A 14,280-nucleotide genomic window follows, 5' to 3' on the forward strand; every position below is an offset into this window, starting at 1 on the left:
CATTGGAAATGTAATTGAGGAAAATATGTAATAAAATAAATAAATAATAATAATCAAAAAATCAAAAAAAAAAGAAAGGAAGGAAAGGGAGGAAATTTCTGGGTTTCTTTTTTTTTTTTCATTAAAAAAAAGTTAAAGTAAGAAAAAAAAAGTGTGTGTGTGTGTGTGTGTGTGTGTGTGTTTTGTATGAGTGTTTCATCTGCAATGCATGTGTGTGAACCACATATATGCAGTGCCCAGAGACCAGAAAAAGGCATCAGATCCCCTAAAAATGGAGTTATAGAGAGTTGTGAAAGAACCAAACCCAGGACCTCTGCAAGAGCAACAAGTGAACAAATCATCTCTGCACTCCTTTAAAGCATGTCTTAACAAATTTAAAAGGTTCAAAATAATGAGTGTTTATTCAGGTAATTGAAGAAAACAAGAAACCAATAGTAAGAGAAATTACAGAAAATAATCTAATATTTGAAGATTTAACAATATACTCTTGAATGGCCAGTGGGTCACTGAAGACAGCAGAAGGAATATAAAATTCCCATAATTGGAGACTAGAGAGATGGTTCAGTGGTTAAGAGCACATACTACTCTTATAGTTGGACTCAAGTGTGGCTTCCAGTACCCATTTCAGGCAGCTCACATTCACCTCTAGCTCCAGTAGGATCCTCTAGCATTTGTGGGCATTACACACACATACATGCATACACACACACACACATACACACATACACACATGTACATACATACATGCATGCAACATACATACACAATGTACATACATACATGTACACACATGTACATACACACATATACACATATACACACAAATATACACACACATATATACACAAACTTACTTTAAAAATAAAACAAACTTTTTTATAATTTAGGTGAAATAGACAGGTCAGCAGGGAAAGGTGCTTGCCATCAAGCCTGACAAGGGATAAGTTTGATCCCTGGAATGTTCACGGTAGAAAGGGAGAACCAACTCCCTTAAACAGTCTTCCACATATACACCATAGCAGATGCATATCCACAAACATATACACACCCACAAGTGTAGTGGGTTTGACCTAATACTGTTAAAAGTCCACAAGTCCACACATAAGACACTGAAGGACCCTGCCCCAAGCTGATTCTGATTAGTAAATAAAGATGCTGACAGCCAATGGATGCGCAGGGAAAACTGAGATAGGACTTAGGATTCCTAGGCTTGGAACTGAAGGAGGAAGAGGAGGAGAAGAGGAGGAGGAGGAAGAGAAGGAGGGGAAGAACGAGGAGGAGGAAGAGGAGGAGAAGGAGGAGGAGGAGGGGGGGAGGAGGAGGAGGGGGAGGAGGAGGAGAAGGAGAAGGAAGAGATCTGCCATGCTGGGAGTAGGAAGAAAGGGAGACACCATACCTGAGAAGGTATAGGACAGGAAGGCATGTAGCGTCCATGTAGGAGCCAGAATTGTGCTGCCCCAGAAGGCTACCCACCTGGGTCCAGGGTAGCCAAGGTAGAATATAGAATGTAGTAAATGATAAGTCAGGATTATTGGAAGAAGGCGGATTGGCTACGTGGACATTAGGAAGTATCCCAGCCATTAAGCTGTTTTAAGCATATCAAAATATAAAGGCTGTGTGTGTACTTTCATTCAGGAATGTAAACCATTGGAACAGGTAGCAGGAACATGCTCTTGGGACTTATTTAATTATTTTAATACTACACATAAAAGCAAGTAAATATAAAATATTTTTATTTACTAAGAATTACAGGAAACAAAAAAGTATCTACACAAATACAAGATATGAACGTGGATTTCAACAAAGAGACAGAAACATTAGAAAAGTCTTACTGATGTGTTTTAAAAGTTCAGTAAGACAAAAACCTTCCAAGAGAATAGATCAAGTGGAAAACAGTATCAAATATCAGGGCTTGGGACAAGTAAGAAGAGCTACAGCATTCAAATACCAGCAAATATTAAAATTAGTAACAAAGTATGAACCAAACATGTGAGATCTACAGGACACTATTTAAAAAGCCAAATCTATAACTCATAGATATTGAAGGAGAATGCATAAAAACACACTGAATAAAATCATTTGCAGTAAACTTTCCAAACTTAGGGAAAGAAATATATATCCAGACCTAAGAGGCATTTAGAATACTAAATGAGACTAGAAAATAATCTCCCATGCTATATTACTGCTAAAACACTACAAGTCACTTTTCTAATTGTTTTGACAGCATATCTGACACAACCAGCTGCAGGCAATATGTCAATTTGACACAGTGTAGAACTACCTGGTCAGACAATCTGAGAGGCTGCCTGCATTGCTGTGGGGATGTCTGTGGTGGATTGTCTTAATTAGTTTGATGTGGGAAGATCCAGCACACTATGAGTGGCATTCTTCCCTAGGCAGGGAGTCATGAACTGTTTCTGAATGGAGAAATTGAATTAAGCATAAGCAAGCAGGTAGCATGTGTGTATAGTCATTTCTCCTGTTCTTGACAGGAAATGTGAGGTAAATTTCTGCTACTTGACTTTTTCAAAATAATAGATTGTACGCTACAATAAACCCTTTCTCCACTAAGTTTTCTCTTGGAGAATTTTATTGTACCAACAAATAAAACAAGAATACAAACTTAAGGAAGAAGTCACTCAGGTTTACAGTTTGAGAGTATGGCCCACCACTTCAGGAAAATCATGATCACAAGGCAACTGGTACATTGTATCTGCAGTCAAGAAGCAGAGACACATCAAAGCTGAAATCCACCACATTTTCCTCTTTTTATTTGGTCTAAGAACCCAGTCCATGAAATGGCACTACACACAATCAAGAGTATGTCTTCCTACCTCCAGTTACTCAACCTACAAACTCCCTCAAACACAGCCCAGAGTTTTATCTCCAAAGTAATTCTGTTAATAGTAATAGTGTTAAAACAACAAACAGTATTAGCCATCAAATGAAGTTTACTGAATGAAAACTGCAAGAGAGACAGACACACCAACAAAGATATCAAAGTGAACCTTCAAAGTATCAGCACATTTCTCAAAGAAACCCAAAAGCCAAAAGGGCATAAGAGGACACATTTTAACCTCTGAATGACAGACAGTAACTGTCAACCCAGATTACTATATCCAGTGAAGCTATTCTTCATCACCAAAAGAGATAGGAAAAACTTTTGCATAATAATTACAAACTAAAAAAAAAATTCATGACAACTAAGCTAGCATTACAGAAGACACTAAAGGAATCCTATACACAAAAGAGAAAGGTAAACACAGTCATGATACTATGGGGAGCAGAAGGGATGTGCTAGAGTCATAAATAAGGCAATGAAGATAAGGAAAGTAGTAAATAGTCCTAAAACAAGATCACAGGAATGAATGCATACCTTTCAATAGAAACCCTAAATGTTAATGTTCCTAACTCTGCAACCAAAAGGCACAAACAGAATAGATTTTTAAAAAACAGGTTCCATTAACACACCCCTTTAATCCAAGCACTTGGGATGGATAGGGAAGTGGATCTCCAGTTCAAGACCTGCCTGGCCCATATGGTGAAATAAAATTTATAAACAAACAGAGATCCATCTAAGTGTTGTCTGCAAGAAATATACCTCACTGGCAAAGTCAAACAGCCTGGGGGTAAATGGAAAAAATAATATCTAAACAAATAGCACTTACAAAAGTAAGTAGGTATAGCAATTCTAGTATCTGACAAAATATTTCAAATTAAAATTAGAAAAAAAAACTAGAAAGGTATTTTTCTAAAAGATCACTTTATACTAATTCAGACAACAATCTATCAAGAGGTCAATTTCAAACATATATGCAGTGAATATTGATGAACCCAATTTCATAAAACTACTACTACTAGATATAAAGTCACAGATTAATCTTAACATAATAATAAGTGATGTTAATACATCATTCTAATAATTAGACAGGTCTGCCTGATTAAAAAAATCTGAGTTAAGTGATATCATAGGTCAAATAGACCTACCAGACATCTCATAAGCTTTCTATCATCACATAGAAATTTCTCTAAAATAGACCATATAATAGAATACAAAGCAAGTCTTAACAAATACAAAAAAAAAAAACCTTCTTATATTCTATCTGACCATAATAAAATAAAACTAGAATCAATGACAAGAGAAATGGAACATTCACAATCTCACAGAGATTAAATGACACGCTACTAAATGAAGAATGGCTCTTTAAAAAAAAAAAAAAAAAGTCAAGAAGAAAACAGAAGGCTAGAAAGATGACTCAGTTAGTAAAGTGCCTGCCACTCAAGCACAAGCCCTGAGTTTGGATACTCAGATACATGTAAGAAGCTGAGCGTGGAGCAAGTGCAATCACAGCTTTGGGAGACAGGGACAGAAATAGACAGAACTCATATATCACTAGCCAGCCAGCCTACCTGACCTGATAAACTTCAAGTTCAGCAAACTCTTTCTCCAAAGGAAAGACTGATTAAGCAAGAGATTGTGGTGGAAGAAAAGACTAGCTCCACAAGTAGTGCTTTGACTTCAAATTAATTGTGGGTGTGTAAAACAGTATGGTCCTAAAGTTATTTTAAATGAATATTTACACATACTTTTTTTTAAAGACTAGAAAGATACGTCATTATGTCAGCTAGAGTTATATCTGTGTAAAAAAATGTTTAATTTCTTTTTGTCTGTTTTTCCATATTTAATATTTCTATAATTAATGTATCTCATATAATAAGAAAAATGAATACAGAAAAATAAACATCAAATGAATTCAACATGCTAAAGTATTTAAGAGTAAACTAAAATACATTAAGTTTTGGAGAAACTTCAACCAAAATAGACAAAATATCTTTGTTGTGCTTTTAAAGGTGGAAAAGCCACTCATACAAAACATAGAATTCCCTAAAGATGCTGGACAAAAAAGTAATGAGGAAAGTCAAATTATATTACAGTTACCTGATTTATGATTTCCTAATCACTGCTGCAATAATTGCAATTCAAGGTAAGATGAATTGCTACTAGAATCCTTAGGCTCCTACCCAAAATTAGTCATTTGAACTCAGCCATAAGCAGGAAATCCCTAACGGGCTCAAGAAAGAAAACGGTCAAGCACAAACACATATTCACAATGTCACATACCTAAAAACCATATTAGACTCACAGACTGCCTTCAAAAAACAGCCCCAATATTGAATAAATAAGTAAGTAAATAGATAATAAAAAACATTAAGAAAGTTCCTATCCAAAAGCTTCTAAGTCACCTGTGGCAAAGAAATGCAACTAAGCATATGATAAATGAGTAAGGACATATCGGAAGCAGCACTTATTTACATCAGAAGGGCAAAGAGATGACATCTGAGCTTGTTCAGCTGGCATTCCCCAAGCAGGAAATGGTAGCCATAGAATCCTAGTCATATTATAACCTGAACAAACCAAAAAGGTGAAAAATTAAGGTCTTTCTGAATAGGAGTATATCAAGAACATAGGTATATTATAATCAACAAATATCAGAGATATATTAGCTTCTAGGCATAGGCAGGGCAGAAGACATCCAGAGGCCCTCATCCTATAACAGTCTATGCACTATGATGAGAGGGAACTGGAGACACAAGAGTGTTAAAGAACAGCCTGATGTGAATACCCCACACTGCCTGCACTGCACTTAACACTGATGTCAAGGTGATGTCCTGGCCCATCTGTGTTGATGTCCATGGCCCATGTTACCACCAAAGGCCAGTACAGTACAGATGGCAAGAGGCAGGTGGGAGAGCTAGCCCCACCCCTTGGCAGCTGGGGCACTAGAGTGAGCTGGCCCTGTCCCTCACCAGAGCAGTGCTGGAAAGCTAACTCTAATGGCACAGGCACAGGAGAGCCTGTAGGCTGACCAACTCAGCTACTCCACCTCTTTCCCCACCTCAAGGACTTTGAGTTGGTCCACCCTAACATCTCCCCCATCCATGAACTGCTGGAGCTCATGAAGGGGCTAATCCTGCAGAACCAAAGCTGCAGGATCTCCATGATGCAGGACAACAGCAGGATATCCAAGAAGAGTGCTGGTGAGAATCCAGTATTGACAGTGTAGCAGAAGCCACAGGGCTTAAACAAGACCATTGATTTACTGCAATGAGCATTTGCAAGTAAAGCCGTTTGGGCAAAGGGGGGGGGGGTACTATGTGATACACCATGACATATCAGAGCTTCCATGGTGAGATTTTGTTCTTGTTTTTGTTTTCTTTTAGGAGGCATGTTACAAGGGCAGAGGGAGAATATGAAGAAATGGAGAGATGAGTGGGATTGGGATGCATGATGTGAAATTCACAAAGAATAAAAAGTATACATATATATATATATATACATATATATATATATATATATATATACACACATGTATGTATGTATGTATGTATATATTCTAAACAGAAAAGATTTTATTTTAATCACAATCTTGAAACTTTCAGCCCATGTTTGGGCCGATGAAACCAGTGCTCTCAAGAAGCAGGAGCACACAGCACAGCAAATTCACCCAAACCAGGAAACAAGAAACAAAGAAAGCAGCAACTAAATTCCCACTATTCTTTTCAAGGATACACCCCCAATAGCCAGAGGACTCTTACAAAGTCTTGCATTTACCATTTCCCAATAGCCCAAGCTAGGGGCCATCTTTTAACACATAGGCCTTGAAAACAGGAATATTCCAAGTCCAAACTATAGTAATTTGGGATTTGGAAAGAATATCAGAAACAAAAGACAATAAAATTTTAGATTACAATTCCTCCTATGTATGAAGATGAAAATGGGCCTAACCTCTTTTCAATACTGACATTTCTTTGACACACACTGTAACGACATTTTTCTTCCACAGACCACGATCTGGAACCTGCCCTAATCTCAAACACAATCAGGTTCACAAAGATGGTACTGTCATGAACTATTCATCCAGATAATTTGCATTCAAAATATAACACACCCATAATACAATTTTATATACTAAATACCTCCCTCTAGTATTTATTGAAAATTAAATATTGTCTTTTTAATACTTTTATTAGCTATCTGAAAAAAGACAAGCCACTTGCATAACAAAATCTTATTACTTGTATAGATAAATGATCAAGGAAAGATATGTAAAATCACAAACTTAAGCTTCAAAAGTATTTGAGAGGTTGAACTGATAAGCCAAATACAGTAACTTAAATGAGATGAAATAATTATTTTAAAAGAACATTTAACATCTTTGCTTGAGATTATGTATAAACTCGGAATTTATTTTGATTTTGGTTCAAATGAAGTGAGTCCTAGAGTTAAGCTGGTTATAAGTTCAATATGAACAATATGGAACAGTGTCTCAAAAGTCACCAAAAATCAAATATAATGCCACACCAACAAAGTGTTCAATTTAATTCTCAAGTACAGGCATGAACCATTCCATATCCTGACAGTGAGCTCTACCTTTCAAGAACATTGAGTTAACTGTGGCACAATCCCTACTTTTAAGAGTTTATAAAAGCCAGGTAGTGGTGGTGCACGCCTTTAATCCCAGCACTTGGGAGGCAGAGGCAGGCAGATCTCTGAGTTTGAGGTCATTCTGGTCTACAGAGTGAGTTCCAGGACAGCAAGGGCTACACAGAGAAACCCTGTCTCAAAAAACAAACAAACAAACAGTTCATAAAATAGGTAGGTGGTGCATGCCTTTAATCCCAGCACTCAGTAGAGATAAGCAGATCTGTGAGTTTGAGGCCAGCCTAACCTAAATAGTGAGTTCCAGGCCAGCCAAGGCCACAGAGAAACCCTTTCTCAAAAACCAAAGATAGATAGATAGATAGATAGATAGATAGATAGATAGATAGATAGATAGATAGATATAATAAAACAAACAAAGGTTATAAATAGTTTTTCAGATTTAGTTTTTATTTCATGTGTATGGGTATTTTTGCCTGCCTGTGTGTTACTATGATGCACATATAAACTGCCTGAGGAAGTCAGCATCCCTGGAACGTAAGTTATAGATTGTTGTTAGCCACCATGTGAGTGCTGGGAATTAAACCTGGGTCCTCTAGAAGAGCAACCAGTACTCTTAGTCACTAAACTCTCTCTCAAACCACAAGGAAACACTGTTGTTGTTGTTGTTGTTGTTGTTGTTGTTTGTGGTTGTTTGGTATAACTATGAGTTACAAACAACAGTAAGTTACCACCAATATGTTCAAATTTTTTATTACATTCTTATTTATTCTGTGCACAAGTGTGTCTGAGCACAAGTGTGTCTGAGCACATGTGTGCTATAACATGTGTGAGAAGTCAGAGGACAACTTGCAGGGTTGGTTCTTTCCTTCCACGCGTGGCTCCTTTCTAGAGGTCAAACTACAGAACCTTAAGCTGTATTTTCTCTATGATCTGTTAAAGGCCAAAAACTGCACTAGTGTTGCTGGAGATAGCTCAATGGTTTAAGAGCACTAGCTACCCTCACATGGCAGCTCACATTCATCTCTAATTCCAGTCCCAAGGGATCTGATATCCTCTTATGGCCTCCCTGGACAGCAGGCATGCACATAATACACAGAAATATGAAGTTGGAATACCCATACACATATTTTTTAATTTTAAATTGACCTGGTGAAAGGTATAATCCAAGAAATTTATATGGAGGGAAAAACAAAGATGTATAGGAATGTACACGAAGTCATCAATTCTAGTTAGCAATAACGATATTCTAACCGGGCACTGGTGGTGCACACCTTCAATCCCAGCACTTGGAAGACAGAGCCAGGCAGATCTCTGTAGGCTTAAGACCAGCCTGGTCTATAGAGCAAGTTACAGGACTTCCAAGGCTATACAGAGAAACCCTGTCTTGGGGGTGGGAGGGAGAATACCCTTGTTGTTATTATTACAGCTGTGCAGTAATAATATGGGCTCCACTTGAGAAGGTCAAATACACAACTGGTAAAGATGCAGTACTACATCTATGTTTATCGTGCTGTAATTTTACCACAAATGTGAGTTCTCACTCACTAGCAAAAACACATAAATGAGTACTGAGAGAAGAGGAGGATAGTATGTGGAAGTAGGAGGTTGAGATTTTATAGCACTGTAGACAAACAGGAAAATGGGAAGTTTCTGAAAGACTCATTTCCCAACAAAGTCATTATCCTCACTAAAGTATCCTAATGTGTAATATAACAAGTACCTGGACCACTGCTAAAATAAGTGGTGACGTGTTTATGTATGTTTTAAAAATTAAAAAATGTCTTCAGAGACTATGTGCAAAAACTTTACAAAATATTGCTTCTCTACACATAATTTGTCTGGAGGGAAGTATACAAGAGACTTGAGAGCACAATCATAAATAGGCTTGTTCACTACGGTAAAATCATACCATTGGAAATAAATCCCTAATATAGCAGACCAACTGCTGTTTACATAGTAGGAATAATTTTAAACATTCTTACTATCAAAAATAAAGATACAAATTTCAGAAGATTCAGAAGCTATTGAAAGTTAATGTTCAACACCACTGTAGACACAGAGTGTGAATATGAGGAATTTCCAACCTCAATGGCTGTTCTTTTCAGACCCTCATGCTTTAGGATGTGTCTAAAGATGCTACATCTGGACTTGAAAAGATGGCTCAGAAATTAAGAGATGTGCTATTTTCCAAAGGACCTGGAGTTCAGATTCCCACACCCATGTCTAGCAGCTCACAAATGCCCAAGTTCCAGCTCTAGAGGTTCTGACACCTTCTTCTGCCCTCTGTGAACACTGGAACAAACTTGGCAGACACAAAAAACAGACATATAAATAAAAATTTTAAATGAAGTTACATTGAAAACATTACCATGTTTACAATATACTAACGTACTGTCTAATAGTGCATGATTAAATGATCTGTAAATATGAAGTCTACTAAATATTATTATATGTTAAATTTTCTATTAAGATATGAAGCTGACTATGGTAGCTCATGCACACTTGCTGCCCAACTACAGGGGAGCCCAAAAATTGGAGAATAACCTGAACAATGCAGCAAAACACCCATCCATACAAAGGGGAGACACAATCAATAAAATGTTTGTCCCACAAGCCTGTAAATATGAGTTCAGATCCTTAACACCCACACAAAAGCCAGACACAGTGGCACAGATCTGTAACACCCGTGCTGGAGTCAGGGATGAAGATGGAGATCTCTGGATACTCTCTGGCCAGTTAGCCAATCTAATTAAATCCTTGAGTTCCAAGCTCAACAAGAGAGACTATCTCAAAATATAAGACAGAATGCAATAGACTCCAAAGGGTTAACCACCATTTACACATATGCACATATATTACATATACCACACACAAACACAAAATTTAATTGATAATTCCATGCAGATTAGTTCCTGTTTGCTTTAGAAAATAAGAGTCAAGACAACTCTCTTTGGCTTAAAAAAGCTACTCAATGAATGTTTACTGACTCAATTTCTTTCCTCTATCCTAAATGTCTTTCTAAAAAAGAACAATAGGCTGGACATGGTGGCACACAACTTTAATCCCAGCAAGACAGACAAATCTCTTCGAGTTTTAGGCCAGCCTGGTCTACATAGTGAGCTCTAGGCCAGCTAAGAAGTGAAACCTTGTCGTTGTCATAATCATCACCACCACCACCATCATCATCACAACAATAAAGTAGCACTTAATATCATCTTCAAGGCATTATTAAAAATTTGCTTTCTGAACTCATGCCCTGTACCCATTATAAAAATAAATCATTATATTCATAAATGCAACAGTAATATTATGTCACCTTATACAATACCCAAGGTGGAGAAAATTCCTTAAATATATTTACCTAGTTTAAAATGAAGACTCTAGAGCAGTGGTTCTCAGCCTACGGGTTATGAACCCTTTTGGGGTAGAACAACCCTTTCACAGTGGTTTCCTAAGACTATCAGAAAATACACATATTTACAATATGATTCATAACAGTAGCAAAATTACAGTTATGAAGTAGCAACAAAAATCATTTTATAGCGGAGTCATAAACTGTATTAAAGGGTCACAGCATGAAGAAGGTTGAGGACCACTGCTCTAGATCTACATCTCAACTTTCAAGTTAGACTTACTGACAAATTCCATTCAAAGGCAAAGGATGTAATGAAAGAATCTGTAGAGCTGGCAAGGTAACTTAGCAGATAAAAATGACATTTGTTGCCCAAGGCTAACCTGAGTTTGGTCCATAGAATCCATGGTGGAAAGGAAGAACCAACTGGCAAAAGTTGTTTCCTATCACCATGGGACCTCAGACACACATATAACACACACACACACAGAGAACAATAATAAAATTTTTGTAAAAAAGAAGAATCTGTAGCTTAGAATTCTGAAATCTTGGCTTCAATTTTCAATTCAGCACTTACTAGTCAAATACTTCAGATCTGTCACTTTACTCCTCCTGCCTTAATGCTCAAGTAAAATTTTAAATGTTAACATTCTCTGCAAATATTAAACCAATGGTTATAAATTGTAGATTATATCCTTGTTTTTAAGAACAAATTAAAGTTCTGGATTTGCCTCAAAAAGAGGTATTGGTTCTCTCAGAGGTTTCAAAAACTGAGCTTCCCTCTTGTGACTGAAGGGTCATAAAATAACCTATGAAGCCACTATCTTCAGGCTACTCTAGTGACCAGTGAATTGACTCAAATTTTGTAGACAGTGGATCTTTCCCACCTCAGACTCCTCAGTACTACAGATCTTTTTTCCCTTTCTTTCCTTCTTTCATCCTTTCTTTCTTTCTTCCCTCCTTCTGATGCCTCCTCAAAATCCTGATCCTTGGATCTCCTGAATTCAAGGCGATATGAACCACACTAGGCTCTACCATAGACCTTTAGAAGTTAAATCTCTGTTAAATTCAGTGAGATGGCTCAGTGGGCTAAGTCACCTGCCAGCAAGTCTGATGACCTGAGTTCAATCCCCCAAACACACACGGTAAAGGGGAAAAAACCAAACTCCTCAAGGTGTTTTATGACCTTCACCTGCATGTCATAGTATGGGTACACCCATTCTCCACACCAACAAATAAATGAATGTTTACTTTTAGAAAGCTGAACTCAAAACATTTTCTTATAGAAACAGTAGTAATAGTTAAACTTTCAAGCTAGTCCTTAGCCTGAAATCAAACAAATGGAACTATTTAAAAAATCATTTTCATTGCCTTTTTATCATTATTAAGTACAATATTGAACATATCTTACAGATTGAATTAGATTTTAAGAAAACACCTAGGAGTGCGGCCCCTAAGTTTATGGAGGGGACAAAGTCCGGAGTTTTAAGCAATTTAACAAAAACTTTTAGACCATAGTAGGAAATGACAGTTGGAAAAAACTGTTGGAGAAATATCCAGTAGTTGCTTTTTATAAAAAAGAAAAGAAAAAAAGCATCAAAATTATACCAGACCATAGCTACAAAGAAACTGTTGTCAGAATAACAACAGGCATTTAAGATCTATGGTGTCTGCAATCCTATGCTCCTCTAAGGGGAATGACAATTTTTTCTAAAGCTAATCTCATTCCATCTGATTGCCTTGAATTACCAGTCTCAGAACTAACACGCCGTTATATAGTGTTATCACTGTCTAAGTATTAATGGGGAGATTAACATTTACAAACTACTTAGTGTGTACTTGTTTGGTTTTCACAACCCTGTAAGATATGTTAACACGAGCCCTCATTTACACGTTAAGAAAATTATTTACATAATTTTCCCAAAGCACCAGTAAAAAAAGAAGCCAGCACTCTGAATCCCACTACCAGCATTACTTGAGAGCTCCTCCCCAGAAGGAAAAAATGTATCAAGTACCACTGGACAGCTGACCACTTTCACACTGAGTGCTTGTTATTCTAATTAAGTAGTTCTGATAGCAGAAGAACCATCAACTCCTCATTTCACGGTAGCAACTTAGTATTCAAGGAATGCTTTAAATAGAAAAGGTAAAAGAGTCCCTAGGGGTGAATCCTGGCCTGTGCACCATTTCCTAATTCCTTTTCAAAAGACTCTAGAACTTGGGGTCTTTTTTACCAGGTCCTCTGTAGCATACATAGCTAATTACAAACTTTAGAATGTTAGTTTTCAGAAGATAGAGGGCCCCTCTGCTATAAACAGTATTTTTACATACCTTGCCTGATAGTATTACAAAACGATTGCACTTTACAAAACCACTGCAGTTTACAAAGTTTCTTTATAATCAATTATGAAGGAAATACTGATAGAACTGTTGCATTGATTGAAATAATAATTTGCCTTTAGGCAATATACTTCCTATAAATTTTCTAAAATTTTCCATTACAAGCTAAGAAAACAAAAAACCCTGCATACTCCACATTTTAAATATTTGTAACCAAATCCAATAGGTTATTTACAATGATGTAAAGTGGCTGGCCACGAAATACTAACATTGTTAAGGCAAAACACTCAGTCCCTTAAAAATTGAATATACTTTTTAAAGAAATGGAATATTAAAAGAAATCGTCAACCTTCGGGAGTTTCACCTAACAGTTTAAGAAGAAACTAAGGAGTATCGTTCTCATTTGAAAACAGATTTGTTTAAAAAACAAACAAACAAAACAAAAACAAAAACAAAAATGTCAGCAAAATGCACTAAACTTCAACAATGATGTATGTCCAAAACAATTCCCACAGTAGTAGAGGAACTATTTCTAACCCTTAAAGCAAAACAAAGATCTGCATCATTTTAGACTGAGCGAATGAGGTCAACGTTTTGCATCCTTTTTTGTAAGCTTCCAATCGGAAAATAAACAACCATCGGGCTCATCAACTTTGGTGCAGAAATTCATTAAAATCGAGGTTTTGACTGCTGGAAAAAGCAGTGTCTCAAGATGCATCTTCGCGGGTAAACTGTCCAGCGCCTCACATCACAAATCTCCCGCAACTGCCCCGGCCTTGCGGCCCCTCCCGCTCGCCCGCCCGCCCGCCCGCCGCACCTGCTGAGGCCGCACCGCCAGCGCCCCCTGCCGCCCTCCCGCACCCAGAGCCCCGGGCCCATCCCCGCGCTGGTACCGCACCCGCCCCGCGCCGAGGCCGCACAGTGTGCGGGCAGGGGCGGAGGAGCCGGGGCAGCAGCAACCGAGGCGGGGACCGGGACTCGGGCACGTGCCCCCGAGCCCCCGCCGCTGCCAGGCCCCAGCCTCACCTACCTACGCCGTATTTCTCCTCCTCCGTGGGGGTCCACATGGCCGGGCCGGGCGCAGCCCCGCGGGCGCGGCGGCTGGGTGACAGCGCGCAGGGGACGGCCGCAGGGGCGGCCGCGG

At 38.0% G+C, this 14,280-nt stretch overlaps 1 protein-coding gene across 1 annotated transcript in view; it reads right to left on the minus strand.

Moving 5' to 3' along the window:
* The window catches only part of Dock3 (dedicator of cytokinesis 3), a 285,914-nt gene extending 271,634 nt beyond the window's left edge, over positions 1-14,280 (minus strand). Inside the window, exon 1 of the mRNA XM_021171370.2 lies at positions 14,167-14,280. Within this exon, the coding sequence (XP_021027029.1) occupies positions 14,167-14,203 (37 nt within the window). The 5' untranslated portion in view covers positions 14,204-14,280. The remainder of the gene's footprint in view (positions 1-14,166) is intronic.

Source organism: Mus caroli, chromosome 9, assembly GCF_900094665.2.
Source record: "Mus caroli chromosome 9, CAROLI_EIJ_v1.1, whole genome shotgun sequence".
In the NCBI taxonomy this organism is placed as follows: domain Eukaryota; kingdom Metazoa; phylum Chordata; class Mammalia; order Rodentia; family Muridae; genus Mus; species Mus caroli.